This window comes from Meriones unguiculatus, chromosome 9, assembly GCF_030254825.1.
Source record: "Meriones unguiculatus strain TT.TT164.6M chromosome 9, Bangor_MerUng_6.1, whole genome shotgun sequence".
Classification (NCBI taxonomy): Eukaryota; Metazoa; Chordata; class Mammalia; order Rodentia; family Muridae; genus Meriones; species Meriones unguiculatus.
In genome coordinates this window covers 118,043,565-118,061,279 of record NC_083357.1, presented here as the reverse complement: position 1 = coordinate 118,061,279, position 17,715 = coordinate 118,043,565, and the positions used below count along the sequence as shown (strand labels likewise).

The window sequence follows — 17,715 nt, the reverse complement described above, 5'->3', positions numbered from 1 at the left end:
AATGTCATGGGCACCAGCCTGCTATGAGATGGCTACCCCAAGTGATCAGCACCAGACTGTCCTTTCTGGCTCACACCCAGAGGAGTTCAAAATCGCGGCCCTGGTCTTCTACAGCGGGGTCTTCCTGGTTGGGTTATCTGTCAACGTCACTGCGTTATGGGTCTTCAGCTGCACCACCAAGAAGAGAACCACGGTGACGGTCTACATGATGAACGTGGCCCTGCTGGACCTGCTGTTTGCGCTGGCCCTGCCCTTCCGGATGGTGTACTATGCAAAGGGCGACTGGCCCTTTGGGGAGCGCCTCTGCCACGCCCTCGGGGCCCTGGTGCTGCTCTACCCGAGCCTGGCGCTGTGGCTCCTGGCCCTCCTCAGCGCTGACCGCTACATGGCCGTGGTGCAGCCGAAACACGCCAAGGAACTCAAGAACACCCGTAAGGCCGTGCTGGCGAGCGCGGGGGTGTGGGGGATGACCCTGGTGACCACCGTCCCTCTGCTGCTGCGCTCCGCAGACCCCGACAAGGACGCCTCGCCCGCCACCTGCCGAAAGCTCTGCGACATCGTCCACCTGAGGGCCCTGACGGCGCTCGGCCTCACCCGGCTCCTGCTCTTCTTCCTGGTGCCCCTGCTCATCATCGCCGGGAGCTGCGCCAGCGTCATCCACAGCCTCCTGCGAGGCCAGGCCTCCTCGCTCAAGCCCAAGGTCAGGGAGAAGTCCGTCCGCATCATCGCCACGCTCCTGCTGCAGGTGCTCGTGTGCTTCGTGCCCTTCCACGTGTGCCTGGCCTTGCTGACGCTGCGCCAGGAGGACAGCTACAGCCCCTGGGCGGCCTTCGCCACGCTGCTCATGAGCCTCAGCTCGTGTCTCGACGTCATCCTCTACTACATCGTGTCCAAACAATTCCAGGCGCGCGTCCTCAGCGTCATGTGGTACCGCAACTACCTTCGGAGCGTGCGCAGAAAGAGCTTCCGTTCCGGCAGCTTACGGTCGCTTAGCAACGTGAACAGCGACATGCTGTGAATCACGCGCCTGTCGCTCTGAGGCTTTGTCTGTCTACTCTGAGTGAACTAGTATCCTATTGAACCCCGTCCCTTCTTTGTGAAAAGAAATAATAATTATAATAAACTTTAAAAACTCCTGTGATTTCATTATTCCAGCGACAAGATGAAATCCTGACCATTCCAAGAAGCTTTTATCCTCCAACTTGTATAAAACAAGTGCCTGAGTCAGGTGTGCTGTGAGCCAGCGCTCAGAAGGCAGAGGAAGCCAGCCCAGGCTACACAGCCATACTGTCTCAAAACACAATAAAAACAACAAGCTCATGAATTAGCTGGGGGGGGGGAGGGGCACCCAAGTCACATTTCACAGTCAAGCCTCATCTGAGCAGGTGGCTGACTGGCCTGACAGGTTTGGATTGAATTCTACGCACAAGCTATGTTCAAAATAAGGTGATGGTCTTCCTTCCATAGAGCTCAGCCTAGAACAGGCTTTGAGTTCTAAACACCAGTGTCCAGGTTCTGCACAAGCCACTGTCCACCTCACCAGATCAAACCAATGGCAACAGGGCCCTCCGCCACCTCCTGCCCCTTTCATGTTCCAATATGTGGTCACACAAGCTGACTTCGAGCACATCCCACTCCAGGCAAGTCTGCGAAGGTGGCCGCAGTCCCATTTCTGCCTCGTAAACTGCCTCCTGCTATGGCATGAGATGCTTCCGAGGCAGCTCAGCGGCCTGCCACAATGCCAGCAGCTTGCCCTCCTTACTCCATCAAAAGCACGGGAGACTGTTCCCAGGCCATATGCTACAGTGGCAGTAGCACCGGCCGGGACCTCGGGTTCTGACCTGCACCTGCCTGTCTGGTTTCTCCATAGGAAAGCATCTCGTCTGAAAGAAAAGAACCTGAACAACAACCCAGAAACCCTACTACTCTAAACATGGACACACAAGAGTCAACTCTCAGCCTCCTCTGCAAATTGCCTGTGCCACTGTCTTCTGTTGGGGACAGGTGCAGGTGTGGATGGGCTGGCACCCAGCGACCCACCTGCCTCGGCCCCTTCCGGCTCTGATAACACTTTCCAGTAATCATCAGCGCTGACAGACATGGACACTGTCACGGCTGTGAGACACACAAATGCAGCAGGTACTCTGACGCAGCCTCTCACAAAGAAAACTGTCATAAAATTCCAACAGCACAGTATCACTATAAAACCTTGCCTGCAGTGCGGGCTGCGGCAGGCACAGTCCACAGTCGCCGAGTGGTCCCACGCCAGCCTCGCACCCGTGAGGAGGCTGCCTTTCACTCCCAGCCTCTAGCGAGCACCAGTGCTGGGGCGCAGCCTGTTTCCAGTGTCCAGATGTGCCCGTGCAGTGGTTCTCTGCACGCTCCTTCTAAGGCTCCACTGGGGGCGAGAGGATGAGACCAAGACTCACCATCAAGGCACGGAGGTGGCGTGTGGCGTGGGCCTCACAAGGAAATGACGTATCATGGAGAACAACTCAAGGTGGCATGACTGTATTCCGACACTGAAACGTGTCATTTACTGTGTATGTACTTTACTGTGTATGTACACGTGTGTGCCACAGCACATGTGTAAATATCCGCACACAACCCGCACAGGTCAGTTATGCCCCTCCACCGCGTGGGCTCCAGGGCTCAGACTCAGGCATGAGGCTTGGGAGCAAGGGCCTTAGTCTCCTGCTCTGGAAACACACCCGCGTGGATGCGCCCCTGTACAGACAGTCGGGCAACGGTGTCAGGCGTGGGCACCACACAATGCTGACACTCAGCTCGCAGTGCCACTCCCCTGGAAACAGTGTGTGTGTGTGTGTGTGTGTTTCTGAGTTGAAGCAAGTTGTGAGCGCTCACTGGACGTCACGGGCAGTTTCCACACGAGTCTGAGCGCAGCTCGCGTGTATAGTCCTCCCTTGGGGCCCAAGTGTGCCGCACAAGCAAGGACAGCGCAGCTCTTGGAGCCCGGGCGGCAGCATGGATGGCCAAGAGGTCACAGATGGTGGAGTCCGCCTCGTGGGGGCAGGGTCAGTTGGTCTGACACCAGCACAGCCTCAGCGGTTATTCCAGCCTCTTTCCCTTTATACAAAGGGTCTTTAATGATTTTCACTTCTACCCGCATTGCTGTTTTGCCCAAATACATGTCTGTGTGAGGGTGTCAGACAGTTGTGAGCTGCCGTGTGGGTGCTGGGAATTGAACCCAGGTCCTCTGGAGGAGCAGCCAGTGCTCTTCACCCCTGAGCCATCCTCCAGCCCCATGTTTCCATTCTTTACACTGACTTTGTGTGTGTGTGTGCGTGTGTGTGTATGTGAGTCTGTACTATGTATGTGTATATGTGAAAGTGTGTGTGTGTGGAGCATGTGTATTTGAGAATGTGTGAGTATGGGAGTGTGTAAGTCTGTGTGAGTGAATGTGTGTGAGAGGATGTGAGTGTCTGGATTGTGTGAGTGTATGCAGTATGTGAGTGTGTATGTGTGTGAATGTGTGTATATGCGAGTGTTCCAGTGTAAGTGTGTTGAGTGTGTGTGTGCATGTGTCGGCCACAGGACACATCTGGGGGTCACAGGACAATTCACGTTTCTCCTCCCCCAACCCGTGAGTTCTAGGGATCAAGCTTCAGTCATCCGGCCTGTTGCATCACTACTATCTAGTCTCATCGTACACTAACATCTCACACGCCTTGGAACTCGGCAGCCCGTGCTGGCCACCAGAGCCGGCCTGGTGAGCGCTGTCCAAGGAAGTGAGTCTTGGCGATGCCGTAGGCACGGAGCCTTCTTGCACTGCGCCCGCGCAGGAGAACCCTCACCCTGGCCCGGCACGCTGGCAACCCAAGCGACTCTGGGCGGTCAGTGTGCCCACAGTGCACAGCAGTGATGACGGGGACCCGGCGTGCACGCAGACGAACCTCAGGAGCTACCAGAGCCTGAAGGGTGCGCTCACCACTCAGCACCGGCCACGCAGCTAAGAGACCCGGGCTCCTCAGGACCACGGCCTAACACACCCAAAGGCTCTCAGCCCAGAGTGCCAGACTAGACCGAGGCCAAGTTAGCGTGCACAGAACCTCACATCACTCCCTACAGCGCCCCCAGTGTCAGCAGGAAGTAGCCAGAAGAGAATCTACGCCCGTTATTCACTTGTTAACAAAAGGCTGAAGTGGTGTGCTTCAGGACCAGGACAAGCGGCTCCAGGTTCTCCCAGTGTTCCCCAGTCCCTACCCGCTGCCTTGCATGGCTGGCAACTCTCTCTGTTGACAACCCTCTACCCTAAACCCTCTACCCTGAGTTTTCCAGGGCAGAGACTTCTCTTATTCTTAACCTTGCAACCTGACCATTTGTTGCTATAACTCTTCTCTCTCAACCTCTTGCATGATAACCAAGATAACTTCCAATGAGCCTAAATTTATATACTTTAACTTACCTTATAAAAGGCAGCCCAAGCTCCCTATTTTTAAATATAGAAAAAGGGAGGAATGTTGGGATTAGTAAGCAGGCACTTCTACAGGCAGCCCCAAGGGACCTGATAGACCGGTTATCAGGCATTTGTGAAGACACCCTGACCACCTGGAATTACCTGCACATGCCCAGGGTCACCCTATAAGAGAACTGGAGCCCTCCCGTCTCTCCTTCTCTTCCTCTTCCGCTCTCTTCCTCTCTTCTTCTCTCTCTCTCTCTGCAACCCCCTTCCCCTAATAAACCTCCCACGTGGAACCGATCTCGTGGTGTGATTTGTGAACCCGCGTGTAACCTCCACATTGGTGCGATAGTCCTAACACTCTCCACGTCACACTACTGTGTCGCTCAGACAGGCTCCCACACGACACTCTGGCACCAGTGAGGCCTTGCACGCACTGACAGTGCTGCTCTCGGCCCGAAGCCACTCCACCAGTCAGTGGGAGGACCAGCAAACAGGAAGCACAAGTGAGTGGTCTGTGAGTGCAGGAAGTGCTAAGCTGTTTCCTGCACAGCCACGGCTCTACATCCAAGGGAAGCACAGAAACAATAACCTACAGGTCTCCTCAGAAACTCACCTTCAGTCCGCTCATCATCCTGTCCAATCAAATGGGCTTTTGTGTCTAGCTCATAAAACTCCAACAGCACGGTATCACTATAAAAACACTAAGGACAGGTTCACTCTCAGGAGCTCAGGCACGTAGGCTTATTGCAGCAGCACAGAAAGCCTGACACACAAGAGACTTAGAGACCATGCCTCAGACAAACGAACAAAAGCTCTGGAATGATTTCAGAGCTGAAAGAAAAGGAGATTACTGTGGTGCAAATGATTAGATTACAAGCGTAAGGATCTGCAAGGGCTGGGTTTTCATTACACACTTACTCTGTCTGGAAGTGTAAAATCTCTTTTACACAGAATCCCACTCACTATGTAGCCCGGCTGTTCTGAAATTCACAATGTAGTCCAGGCTGGCCTTGAACTCACAGCAATCCTCCTGCCTCTGCTTCAGTGCCTAGACTAAAGGTGTGGCCAGCGTGGAAGACTTTTGGTGAGTGGTTTTGGATGACAGTATTTCAAATAGCAAGAAGAATACTAAATGCATAACCACGAGCTACTTACAATCCAGAAGGTAGCTCACTGGCCACAGTGACATCAAACCAATGCTGTACAACTTCCACAAGGATGAAGTCAAACAGGGCTGACAGGACCCAGGAACCCAGCAGGAAGGACTGAAAAAGAAAGCGGAAAGCAGAAGGTGAGTAACAGCTGTTCAGTTAGCGTGAGCTGAGGGGCGGGTAGGAATACAGTCTAGAGACACAGGCATGTACCAACATACACACATACACACGACATACATAAGATCATGCATAAGCATATTTCCATATTATTTGTTTTTGTTACTTTTCAAAGTTGGGAAATAAACCGTAACTGTTCATATGAATCAGTTTCTATAACTTCTAGATACGTTGAAGGAGACATTTAATTAAAACATACTGCTGAAAAGTAGCCCATATACCATTACACCAATAAGAGGCCAGAATTTTGTTTGCTAAATTTCTAATTAAAATTTTTGTAACTGGCATATGCTTAATTTATTATCATCACCATCATTTCATTATTTTATCATGGTACTGGCTTAAATTTTAAATGTTTCTTTGATTAATGTGCAAGCCACAAATCAGATCTAGAATCATGTAATTAAAGAGATAATTATAAATAATACCCTGGGTTTTAAAAGTGGAGGGCAATTTAAAACAGGGTCCAGCACAGCGCTGCAATCCCAGCTGCAATCCCAGAGGCCAGCCCGGGCAGGCCGACAGGACCTTCCTTCAAGTTCACACAATGAAAAGTGAGGGCTGAAGAGGCAGCAGCCAGGTAAAATGCACTCCCCACACAGGAGACCCCAGAGGGACAAAGAGGCAAACAAGGAGCACAGACAGCCACTTCATCTGGAGCTGCAGCGGAAACGCTCCACCGTGGATGACTTACTGCAAACTTCCTGCTCCCGTATCTTCTCTCAAATATTCTGAAGTTGTAAATCAGAAGACTACTGCAGAAGGTGTCCTTCAAGTCCAGGCAAATTATCCTTCCGCATATCAGCCTCCAAACCTACAGAGGGTCAGAACAGGGCAGTGAGGGAGCCTGCCCAGCCCACCGCCTGCGCTCGGGCTCCCCGCGGCCACTGCACACGCCAAGCCCGAGCCCACCCCAGACAGCCCCCGCCGCAGGGAGGCTCTGCTTCTCACAAGGTCTTGCTAAGACAACAGCAAGGCCTGCACCCAGTCCCCGGCAGCCAGGGCGCCCGCTGCCAAGCCTGACGCCACGGGTTCAAGCCCTAGGACCCACGTCTCAGTGGCTGGAGACAACTGACCCCACAGACCTGTTGTCTGAGCTCCACACGCGGCACCAGGACATGCTCACGAGCACCACACTCACACAAAAGGGAGTCAGGTAAAGAAAGGGGTGTTTAGCAGGACACACTCAGGCCCAAACACAGCAGCTGGAATCAAAGACTAACGAATGCTTATTTTACACTACTGAATTCAAAAGCAAAGCTGTAACTGACAATTTGGGTAAAATTCAAAACTACAATTCTGAGCTTAATCACCAAAGAGCCACATACATGGCAGCTCTGAGGACGTGCTGATAAAACAGCAGCTTAAAACTCTGAATTCATCTCGGCAAGGTGAGAAACAATGAACTGCAGAAGGAAAGCGCTGCCTCTCAAAGGCCTGTTTTGAGTCTTTGATATTTTGCAAATTGGAATGGTGCTGATGGCACCTGCAAAGCTCTGATTTCACCTCCCCTCCTACCGGAACAAAGCAACCCTGTGCTTCCTTTGAACTGCTGTGAAACCTGAGGTAAATTTTACCATGTTGACTGTGTTTCCGTACACACCTCAGTGGTGTTGAGAATGTTCAGTGGTATGCGCTAGGCTATCATCCTAAATGCTGCACCACAGAGCACTAAGCTGCCAGCCCTCCCCCAGCCTAACTTTGTGCTCGTGTTTAACATGAGTAGGTCACACTGCAGCTGTCCTCCTGCGTCTGCTCCCTACCTGGGAACAGCATTCCCAGGGTTCACAGCAAGGCACACGTTAGTCTCACTCTTTCACTCCTCAGTGAATACCACAAGGCCTGTGCGTGCAACATCGTGTCTGTCCATCTGTCTACTGACAGTGCTTCTGCATGGACTGCACTGCCACAAACAGCGACAACAGCCATCCCAGGATCACGAAAGACAGGCCAGGAGCAGTCTAATTCCCTGAAGTCAGACAGCCCGGGTGAGGAGGCTCCAGCAAGAGGCCAAGCGAAGGAAAAGGTCCACAGAGGCAGAAACATCATCCCAGGCGCCATGCCAGAGGCCTCGGGTGCACAGAGGACCAGAACCACAATGCAGCTCCAAGCCAGCACAGACTCGCATTATCACGGTCACACCAGTCGCTGCAGGAAGGCTAACAGGCCACTCCAAGTCCTCCCAATCCACACCGGTCACAGCCCTTCATCACCAGGAACAGGTGAGGACTCAGGGGATTACTGCCATGCACTGTGTACATGCAGCTCCACTGTCTGGACCAGACAGCGGCTGACTGCAAATGAAGCTGGCAACTAGTCCTAAGTAACTCGGGCTTCATCGCCATCCTCAAGGTCACCTCTGGCCTGCATCACTCTCCACAACACCTGCGACAGAGCCGAACTCATGGGGCTGAGAAGCATCCACTCTTCACTACTGACTCGTGCTCAGCCCCAAGTGTGGGACCTGCTCACAGCCCTTCCTCCTATGGCTTAGGCAGCACTGCCAAGGCGGGGACAGGAAGATCATGGAGCCAGGAGCCCGGCAAAGCGTCGTGGAACTTTGTCAGGCTGTCACCCTCGGGAACTCACCGCTGTGGCAGCCTGAGCAAGAGCCACGCAAGATCAGGCCGGCCAATGCTCTAGCCTCGCCGAGGAGACACTGGCAGCTGAAGGCCCTTCAGAGAAGAAGCGTCAGTTGTCTTTAAAGGTGTGACCCGATGGATGGGCCCATGCTCCAGAGAGTGACCTACATCCGTGTGCACAAGGGTCATGCTGATGAGGAAGAGGAGGAGCTGAGGTTGGGAGAAGGGCATGCCGGGAGAGGGGCTGGAAGGCTGGTGGGCGACAGAGACAGCAGAGATAATAAAATACAAGAAAGCTCTTAGAGCAGAACTTTAAGGCAGCATTTTGGAAGCCTGCGGGGTTCTGAGGGACGACTGAGTCACAGGAAGGAGGCCAGTCTAGAAAAGCGCCCTCCTCTCGGAGGCCAGGGGTGTGGGGGCCTACCTGGAGGTCGTTCTTGACGGCACGGAGGTCGTACAGGAAGAACCGCTGGCAGTGGGGCAGCAGGAGCGCCAGCAGAAGGGACAGGGCACCGGGCACCAGCAGAAGACTCTTGGACAGAGGCGCCTTGTCTAGGAGGGAGACAGCCATGTTCAGAACGTTAAAAAGCAAACAGCCCCACGGCACCAGGGCTAATTGTTCTGCGGGAACGAAGGCTAGGCCTGCGGCTCTGGACTGAGCTCCTCCAAGGCCTGTGCCAGCAGCAAGGACAGCCAGGCGGGCACACTCTCTGGAGGGGCCTCGCTCTCGGGGCTCACGGGACACCACACACGCCAGGAGCTGGTCCAGGCATGCCGAGGCTTGCCCACGGGGCCAGGCGTGTTGGGCCAGCACTGCTGCCTGCCATGGCCTCCTGACCTTCTCCATGCGACCAGGGTGAGCCAGCTCAGGCTTTCCGTGAGGGCTCTTGGGACCTCTGCCTTGACCCAGCGCCGTCAGGGTCACTTGTCACAGAGGCAACAGGCAACCAACACATGATCATGGTGACAAGAACTAAGACACCGAGACTGCCGGTGAAAACACACACACACACACACACACACACACACACACACACGACACTGATATAGCAGGAACGAAAATACTGGAACCCAGGCGGACTCACACGAACAGCAGCCCCCAAGTCCTCAGAAATGCTGTCTGGAGCACTCTGACGGAGCTCAGTGCTTCTGAACTCGAGCCTCCAACACTCTCCATAAGCTTCGTGTATTAAATGTTAATTTACTACTTTCCATTCCCCAGGCACTTGTAACTATGAAGAGAAGGATTTGCTGCTGTGTGTGTGAGGGTTGGAAGACAACTTGTGAATGTGGGTGCCAGGGATTGAACCCCGACGTCAGATGCAGAGAAAAGTGCCTTTAGTGGCAGAGCCACCTCACGAGCCCAAAAGATATTTTAAAGTTAAATATATATATATATATATATATATATATATATATATATATATTTCACTAGTCATGGCAGCCCCTTCAGCCCCAGCACTCGGGAGGCAGAGGCAGGCAAATCTAAGAAAGTTTGAGGCCAGCCTGGTCCACAGAGCAGGTTCCAAGACAGTCAGAGCTACACAAAGAAACCGTGTCTTGAAAAACAAACAAACAAACAAACAAATATACATATCAACAACAAGAAATGGTGTGTGATATACATGTGCACATGTGTGCAAGGGTGCCCTTTCCCACACATGCACATGTGGGAGGCAAGGGTAAGCCCTGCCCATTGCTCCCTACCTTAGTGACACAGCACCTCACTGACCTGGAGCTTGGGCACTCTCTCCCAGGCGCGTGCACGCGCGCCCACACACACACACACACACACAAACACACACACACACACACAGATACACCCACTCGCACACGAACTCGGAGGCTGTCCCCCTGTACCGCCCAGTCGCACAGGACCTCACTGAGCTGCAGCTGGCTGCCTGGGCTAAACAACGGGCTAAGCAGCCCCCAGACCCCTTCTCCACCCCAGCCTGGAGTCACAGCGGCAGACTTTTTCACGGGTACCAAGGATCCGAACTCAAGCTTTACCTTGTACACAAGTACTTTACTCACTGAACCAGCCCTGAAGAAAAAACTTTAACGCTCATAAAGACCACCCTGGTGTGGTGGCACACGCCTTTAACTCAGCATTCAGGAGGATCTCTGCAGGTTCGAGGCCAGCCTGGTCTACAGAGCGGACTCCAGAATATCCAGGGCTACACAGAGAAACCCTGGCTCAAAAAACAAAAACAAACAAACAAACAAAAACCCCAACAACAAAGAGAAAAATCATGAAAAATGCACACATTTTTACAGTCACAGCTAATGCAGCCATTTGTATGGTCACAAGGGTATCTCACGAGTGGCTCTTTCCTCAGATGAGGCCACGCACTGCTACTTCCGCTACCTCCCAGGAAGGGCTGCAGCTCCTCCCTGCCCCCCAAACCTCCAGTTGGGACCCTCCTGTTCCAGACCCACTGCCCTGCTGCCCACTCCACGACCTCTTCCACACAGATGTGTTTCACTGTCCCCCACACTGTGGCACGCAGGGCTCCCCTCAGGTCTGACTGCACAAGGGTGTGACGCACAGAAGGGAGTGCACATGCCTTACACTACAGGCCACAGGCCAGGGGCAGAGCACTGGCCTCAGACAGAGGACAGGGCCGGCTTGCCATGGGGACAGCGCTGAGGGCACCCTTCCAGGCTCACTATCTTATTCGTAGGCCCCTGTGGGTGGACTTGTCCCTTACAGTTGGTGCTGTGGTTACAGTGTGTGTGCAAGCACACAGAAATAGCCAGCCATTTCCTTCCCGGTCAGGCTCTGCACCATCCACACCGGAACTACCACAGTGTTGCACACTCTCTTCAGCAAGGCTTGTCAGACCCCAAATCTACCAGAGCACCTTACTGCCTAGGGCGCCCTACTGCCTCAGGCCTCACAGGACACAGGGCCCTGAGGCTGGGAACGCAGCTAGGAGCGCGGCTGGCCAAGTTTGTCCTGAGCAGAGAAGTCTCAGCCCTGCTGGCCTGCAGACTGGGGAATGAGAACGCAGCTGCAGTCAGAATTCATGAGGGTCCATGGCAGGCCCTGCCCAGCATGCCTAAGCCTTGGGCCCCATCCCAGCACTGCCCACACCCCCTAAAAGGCCGAAGAGCGACAGCCCCCTACCAGGCAGGCCCACTGCTGAGCAGCTTCTCTCCTAGCCCAGGCTGCTTCATTACTGTGAGAGAACCAGAGAGCACTCGCAGGGTGCGGGCACACCCTGAAAGAACGGCAGCTCCTCTCCCATGTTTACCTATCCCTGTGACAGAGAGCCATGTGGACCTTGTCACCTCCTGAGCAACTCAGCGAGACCAGAGGGAAGTTGCAGCTTGGCTGCCATTCCCTGCTCCCAAGCCTGCCACTGGACAACCCTCTGCCCAGCGATTCTAGCGCAGCTCTCTAGAAAGCTGCCTGGCCTCCTCCTTCCATGCCATCTCCTCCCTGCTGCTGCCCAGGTCACTGTGCCCTGACTCGCTGGATGAGGCGCCTTGGCTGTCTCCTGGTCCCACTCTGAGCAGGCAACACCTGAGGCTGTGACCCTCCTCCTACCCTCAGGCTTCCAGGCATAAGGAGGAGCTCCTAATCCCTGCCAGGTGACAGCAGGAGTGAGCCAAGGAAACCTAAGTATGCCACCTCCACAGACACATAGAGCTAGCAGCCATTCATGCCTTTTCCTTTACGAGGGCTCAAGATGGTGGCCAGCTATCACAGAGGGCACACTCCACCCAAGCGTTCCCAGTGGGGAGCAAGGCTTGTTCCTGAGAACCAGGCCTCTGGCCCTCGGCCTTGGTGCCTGGGGGCAGAGTTCTAGTGGATCAGGCGGGTGTCACTCCGTACAGCGGCCGGGAGAAAGATCTGGGCAGGGGTGGCAAGTGGGCCTTACAGATGTGTGGGGAAGGGGATCTGTCAGAGGGAAGCACACTGTAAGAAAAGCCAACAGGCAAGAGGAGCGCCGGAGGCCAAAGGTGCTGCACGCAGGAGGGCTGCACGGTGGGGCAGCGGGAGCAGCATGCAGAGCCTGGAGGCCGAGCAGGCATCAGCCGCTGAGGTGGCTGCGGGGGGTGAAGAATGCCAGCCACGGTACACGGGCACCTGAGCGGAACTAAGACTCCAGGAAGACAAGAACAGGAGTCCAGTCAGGAGGCCGCTGGGACGACCCAGAGAAGAAGCTGCTGCTCAACAAAGGAGCCAGGAGAGGGCTGCGGGCTAGCCTCGAATCTGCAAGGAGCCTGCAACAGCACCCGCCTGCGCTGAGTTCTCTACAGCGCTTAAAGTGGACCTACGCTCAGCAGCCTGTGACTGCTTGACGGACAGCGGAAAGAAACACTGCCAGAAGCCTGCCATGTCACAACTCTAAGGGCACAGCTATTAGTTCCCACCTCTCTTCCACTAGAGCACAGCAGCTGAGTGTGGCATGCTCACGGTTCTCAGCCAAGGTTCCCAAAGGCAGTTAGATGTTAGATGGAAGGGCTCTGAGAACAAGGGCTCTGAGACTAAGAGCTCTGAGGAGAACCAGGGCTCTGAGGAGAAAAAAGAGCTCTAAGAACAGGAGCTCTGAGGCAAACAAGGGCTCTGAGGAGAACAAGGACTCTGAGGAGAACCAGGGCTCTGAGAACCAGGGCTCTGAGGAGAACCAGGGCTCTGAGGAGAACCAGGGCTCTGAGGAGAACCAGAGCTTGGACGAGAACAAGGGCCCTGACGAGAACAGGCTCTTATGCAGTTGTCCACTGATGAATAACCAGACAGAAACAAACTGCCACATATCCACAACACGATTTAACTCAACCATGAACGGGAAAGGAATTCTGACCCGTGTTACATATCAATGAAGGTGAGGACACTGCATAAGTGAAATAAGCCTCAGAAGACAAACATCCCATGACTCTCTTTATATGAGGTATCTAGAACAGTGAAACTCATAAAATCAGAAAGTAAATGGTGGGAACAAAAGCAGTTGGCGCTATGGAATTGCTTAATGAGACAGTTACAGTTCTGAGAGCAAAAAGAGTCCTGGAGAGTTCCCTGGCCTGAGCCATCCCCCGGGACCCACCCGGTCTATGGCCCCTAGACTAGCACGGCCCAAGGAGCAGCAGATTTGAGGAACTGGAGACCAGCAGGGATCAGGGAGCAGCAGGAAAACCAGAGGACTGAGAACATCTGGGACCATGAGCTCTACCTACAACCCCAGAGACCTATCACCATCAGAGACCACCAGGCCAGCTAATACCAGAGTCAACCAAACGGCTAGAGGACAGCTCAAGAACACCAACAACAAAGCCCAAGGCCATATGACACCACCAAAACCCAGCTACCCCACCACAGCAAGCTCTGAGAATAAGATCACACCAGAAGGACAAGAAAACGATCTTAAATCTGCAGTTATGAAAATGATAGAGGCCTTAAAAAAAAATACCTTAAAGAACTGCAGGAAAACACAACCAAACAGGTGAAGGAATTAAATAAATCCCTTAAAGAAACACAGAAAAAACAATCAAACAGGTGAAGGAACTGAGCAAATCCCTTAAAGAAATACAAGAAAATACAATCAAATGAGAGAAGAAAATGAATAAAATCGTCCAGGACCTAAAAATGGAAACAGAACAAGGAAAACACAATCCAAGACAATACTGGAGATGGAAAACATAAGAAAGAGAACAGGAACTACAGACACAAGCATCAATAACAGAATACAAGAGATGGAAGAGAATCTCAGGTGTAGAAGATATTTTGAAGAAATCGATACATCAGTCCAAGAAAATGTTAAATCTAAAAAATTCCTGACACAAAACATCCAAGAAAGTCTGAGATAATATGAAAAGACCAAACCTAAGAATACTAGGAATAAAAGAAGACTCCAAACTCTAAGCCCCAGAAAATATTTTCAACAAAATCATAGAAGAAAACTTCCCCGACCTAAAGAAATACCTATAAACATACAAGAAGCATAATAATAATCAAAACAGTAAATGTACAGAACAAAGAATATTAAAAGCCGCATGGGGAAAAAAAAATCAAGTCACATATAAAGGCAAACCTATCAGAATCACATCTGACTTCTCAACAGAGACTATGAAAGCCAGAAGGGCCTGGACAGATGTCATGCAGACACTAAGAGAGCACAGATGTAAATTCAGACTATTATACCCAGCAAAACTTTCAATCACCATAGATGGAGAAAACAAGATATTCCATGACAAAACCAAGTTTAAACAGTACCTAACTACAAACCCAGCCCTACAAAAGATACTAGAAGGAAAACTCTAACCCAAGGAGGCTAACTACCCAGAAAAACACAGGAAACGAGTAACCCCATGCACACACACTCTACCACCACCAACATCAAGGTAACAGGAAGTAACAACAACTGGTCATTAATATCTCTCAACATCAATGGCCTCAACCCCCAATAAAAAGACACAGGTTAACAGAATGGATGCACAAACAGGACCCATCATTCTGTTGCAGACAAGAAACACACCTCAGCACTAATGATAGACCTTACCTCAGAATAAAGGGCTGGAAAAGGGTTTTCCAAGCAAATGGACACAAGTAGCAAGCTGGAGTAGCCATCTAGTATCCAATAAAATAGACTTTCAACCAAAATTAATCAAAAAAGATGGGGAAGGACACCTCACACTCATCAAAGGAAAAAGCAACCAAGATGACAACTCAGGTCTAAACATGTATGCCCCAAACGCAAGGCCACCCACATTTATAAAAGAAACATTACTAAAATGTACATCACACATTGAGCCCCATACATTAATAGTGGGAGACTTCAATACACCTCTCTCACCAATGGACAAATCGTTGAGACGGAAACTACAGAGAAAAATAACAAAACTAACAGACGTTATGAGTCAATTGGACCTAGCAGATATCTACAGACCATTCCATCCAAACACAAAAGAATATACCTTGTTCTCAGCACCTCATGGAAACTTCTCCAAAATTGACCACATCCTTGGACACAAAGCAAGTCTCAACAGATACAAGAAAATTGAAATAACAATTTGAATTCTATCAGACCACCATGGATTAAAGATGGACTTCAGCAACAACAGAATGCCTACAGACTCATGGAAACTGAACAACTCTCTACTTAATGACAACTGAGTCAGGAAGGAAATAGAGAAAGAGATTAAAGACTTCCTAGAATTCAATGAAAATGAAGGCACAACATACTCAAACCTATGGGACACAATGAAAGCAGTGCTAAGGAGAAAGTTCATAGCACTAAGTGCCTTCAGGAAGAAAGCAGTGAAAGCTTACACTAGCAACTTAACAGTTCACCTAAAAGCTCTAGAAAAAAAATGAAGCAAACACACCCAAGAGGAAATAATCAAACTCACGGCTAAAATCAATAAGATAAAAACAAAGAGAATAAAGAGAATCTACAAAACCGAGAGCTGTTTTGTTTTTGTTTTTGTTTTTTGAGAAAATCAACAAGATAGAGAAACCCTGAGCCAAAAGACAGAGGAAGAGTATCCAAATAAATAAAATCAGAAATGAAACAACAGGAACAGAGCAAATCCAAAGAACCATTAGATCGTACTTCAAAAATCTGTACGCCACAAAATTGGAAAACTTAAATGAAATAAATCATTCTCTTGATAGATATCACTTATCAAAGTTAAATCAAGATCAGGTTAACAATTAAATAAACCTATAACCCCAAGGAAATAGAAGTCATCAAAAGCCTCCCAACCAAAAAGAGCCCTGGGCCAGATGATTTTAGCAAGAATTCTACCAGTCTTTCAAAGAAGAGCTAATACCAATACTCCTCAAACTATTCCACAAAAAAATAGAAACAGAAGGAACATTGCCAAACTCATTTTATGAGGCCACAGTCACCCTGATACCTAAACCACACAAAGACGCAACAACAACAACAACAACAGAAATTCAGGCCAATCTCCCTTATGAACATTGACAAAAAATAAAATAAAGTACTTGCAAATCAAATCCAGGAACATATCAAAAATATCAACCACCAGGATCAAGTAGGCTTCATCCCAAGAATGCAGGGATGGTTCAACATACAAAAATCCATCAGCGTAATTCCATATAAAGAAACTGAAAGAAAAAAACCCACATGATCATCTCATTAGATGCTGAAAAGCCCTGTGAAAAAATTTAACACCCTTTCATGTTTAAATTCTTGAGAGATCAGGGATTCAAGGCACATACCTAAACACAATAAAGGCAATATACAGCAAGCCAAGAGCAAACATCAAGAATCTTAAAGCATTCCTGCTAAAATGAGGACAAGAAAGGGCTGCCCACTCTCACCATATCTCTTCAATATAGTTCTAGCTAGAACAAGAAGATAACTAAAGGAAATCAAGGAGATACAAATTGGAAGAGAAGTCAGAGTATTGCTACTTGCAGATGATATGACAGTATACATAAGTGACCCCCAAGATTCTACCAGAGAACTCCTGCCACTGATAAACACCTTCAGCAAACTGTCTGGATAGAAAATTAACTCAAAAAGGTCAGGAGCCCTCGTTTATACAAGCGAGAAAAGGACTGAGAAAGAAATTAGAGAAACAATACTCTTTACAATAGCAACAAATAACATAAAATATCTTGGTGTAATTCTAACCAAGCAAGTGAAAGACCTGTATGACAAGTACTTCAACTCTTTGAAGAAAGAAACTGAAGAAGATTTTAGAAGATGGAAAGACCTCCTATGCTCATGGATAGGTAGTATTAATATAAACACGGCCATCTTACCAAAAGCAATCTACAGATTCAATGCATTTCCCATCAAAATTCCAACACAATTCTTTACAGATGTAAGCCACTAACTTCATATGGAAAAATACAAGGCCCAGGATAGCCAAACCAATTCTATACAATAAGAGAACCTCTGGTAGTATCAGCAACCCTGATCTCAAGCTGCACTACAGAGCGATAGTTATAAAGACTGCATGGTACTGGCACAGAAACAGGCAGGTCAATCAATAGAACCTAACTGAAGACCCAGAAATAAACTCAAACTTCCACGGATACCTGTTTTCAACCAAGAAGCCAAAACCATTCAATGGAAAAAAGACAACATCTTCAACAAATGGTGCTGGTCTAACTGGGTGTCTACATGTAGAAAAATGCAAATCGATCCATACTTATCAGCCTGCACAAAACTAAAGTCTGAGTGGATCAAAGACCTCAACATAAAACCAGACACACTAAATCTATTAGAAGAAAAAGTGGGGAAGAGCCTGGAACTCAGTTGGCACCGGGGACAACTTCTTGAACAGAACACCAACAGCTCAGGCTCTAAAAGCAACACTCAATAAATGGAACCTTATAAAACTGAGAAGTTTCTGTAAAGCAAATGACACCATCATCAAAAAAATGACAGCCTCT

At 50.1% G+C, this 17,715-nt stretch overlaps 2 protein-coding genes across 6 annotated transcripts in view; one reads left to right on the top strand and one right to left on the bottom strand.

Annotated features, from left to right (window-relative positions):
- Positions 1-17,715, bottom strand: part of Ubac2 (UBA domain containing 2) — a 144,857-nt gene that overhangs the window by 108,153 nt on the left and 18,989 nt on the right. For all 5 annotated transcript variants that reach the window (XM_060391651.1, XM_060391653.1, XM_060391652.1 and 2 more), the window contains exons 2-4: positions 8,761-8,888; positions 6,449-6,568; positions 5,579-5,688 (exon numbers count right to left, since the gene is read on the bottom strand). In XM_060391651.1, the coding sequence (XP_060247634.1) occupies positions 5,579-5,688; positions 6,449-6,568; positions 8,761-8,888 (358 nt within the window). The remainder of the gene's footprint in view (positions 1-5,578; positions 5,689-6,448; positions 6,569-8,760; positions 8,889-17,715) is intronic.
- Gpr18 (G protein-coupled receptor 18) lies at positions 2-1,136 on the top strand. The gene has a single exon (XM_021644519.2). It carries the CDS (start codon positions 2-4, stop codon positions 1,016-1,018), a length of 1,017 nt encoding a protein of 338 aa, XP_021500194.1. The 3' UTR covers positions 1,019-1,136.

What these genes read in the sequence shown, in the direction of transcription:
- Gpr18 (XM_021644519.2), top strand. Translation starts at nt 2, where the DNA reads ATGTCATGGGCACCAGCCTGCTATGAGATGGCTACCCCAAGTGATCAG.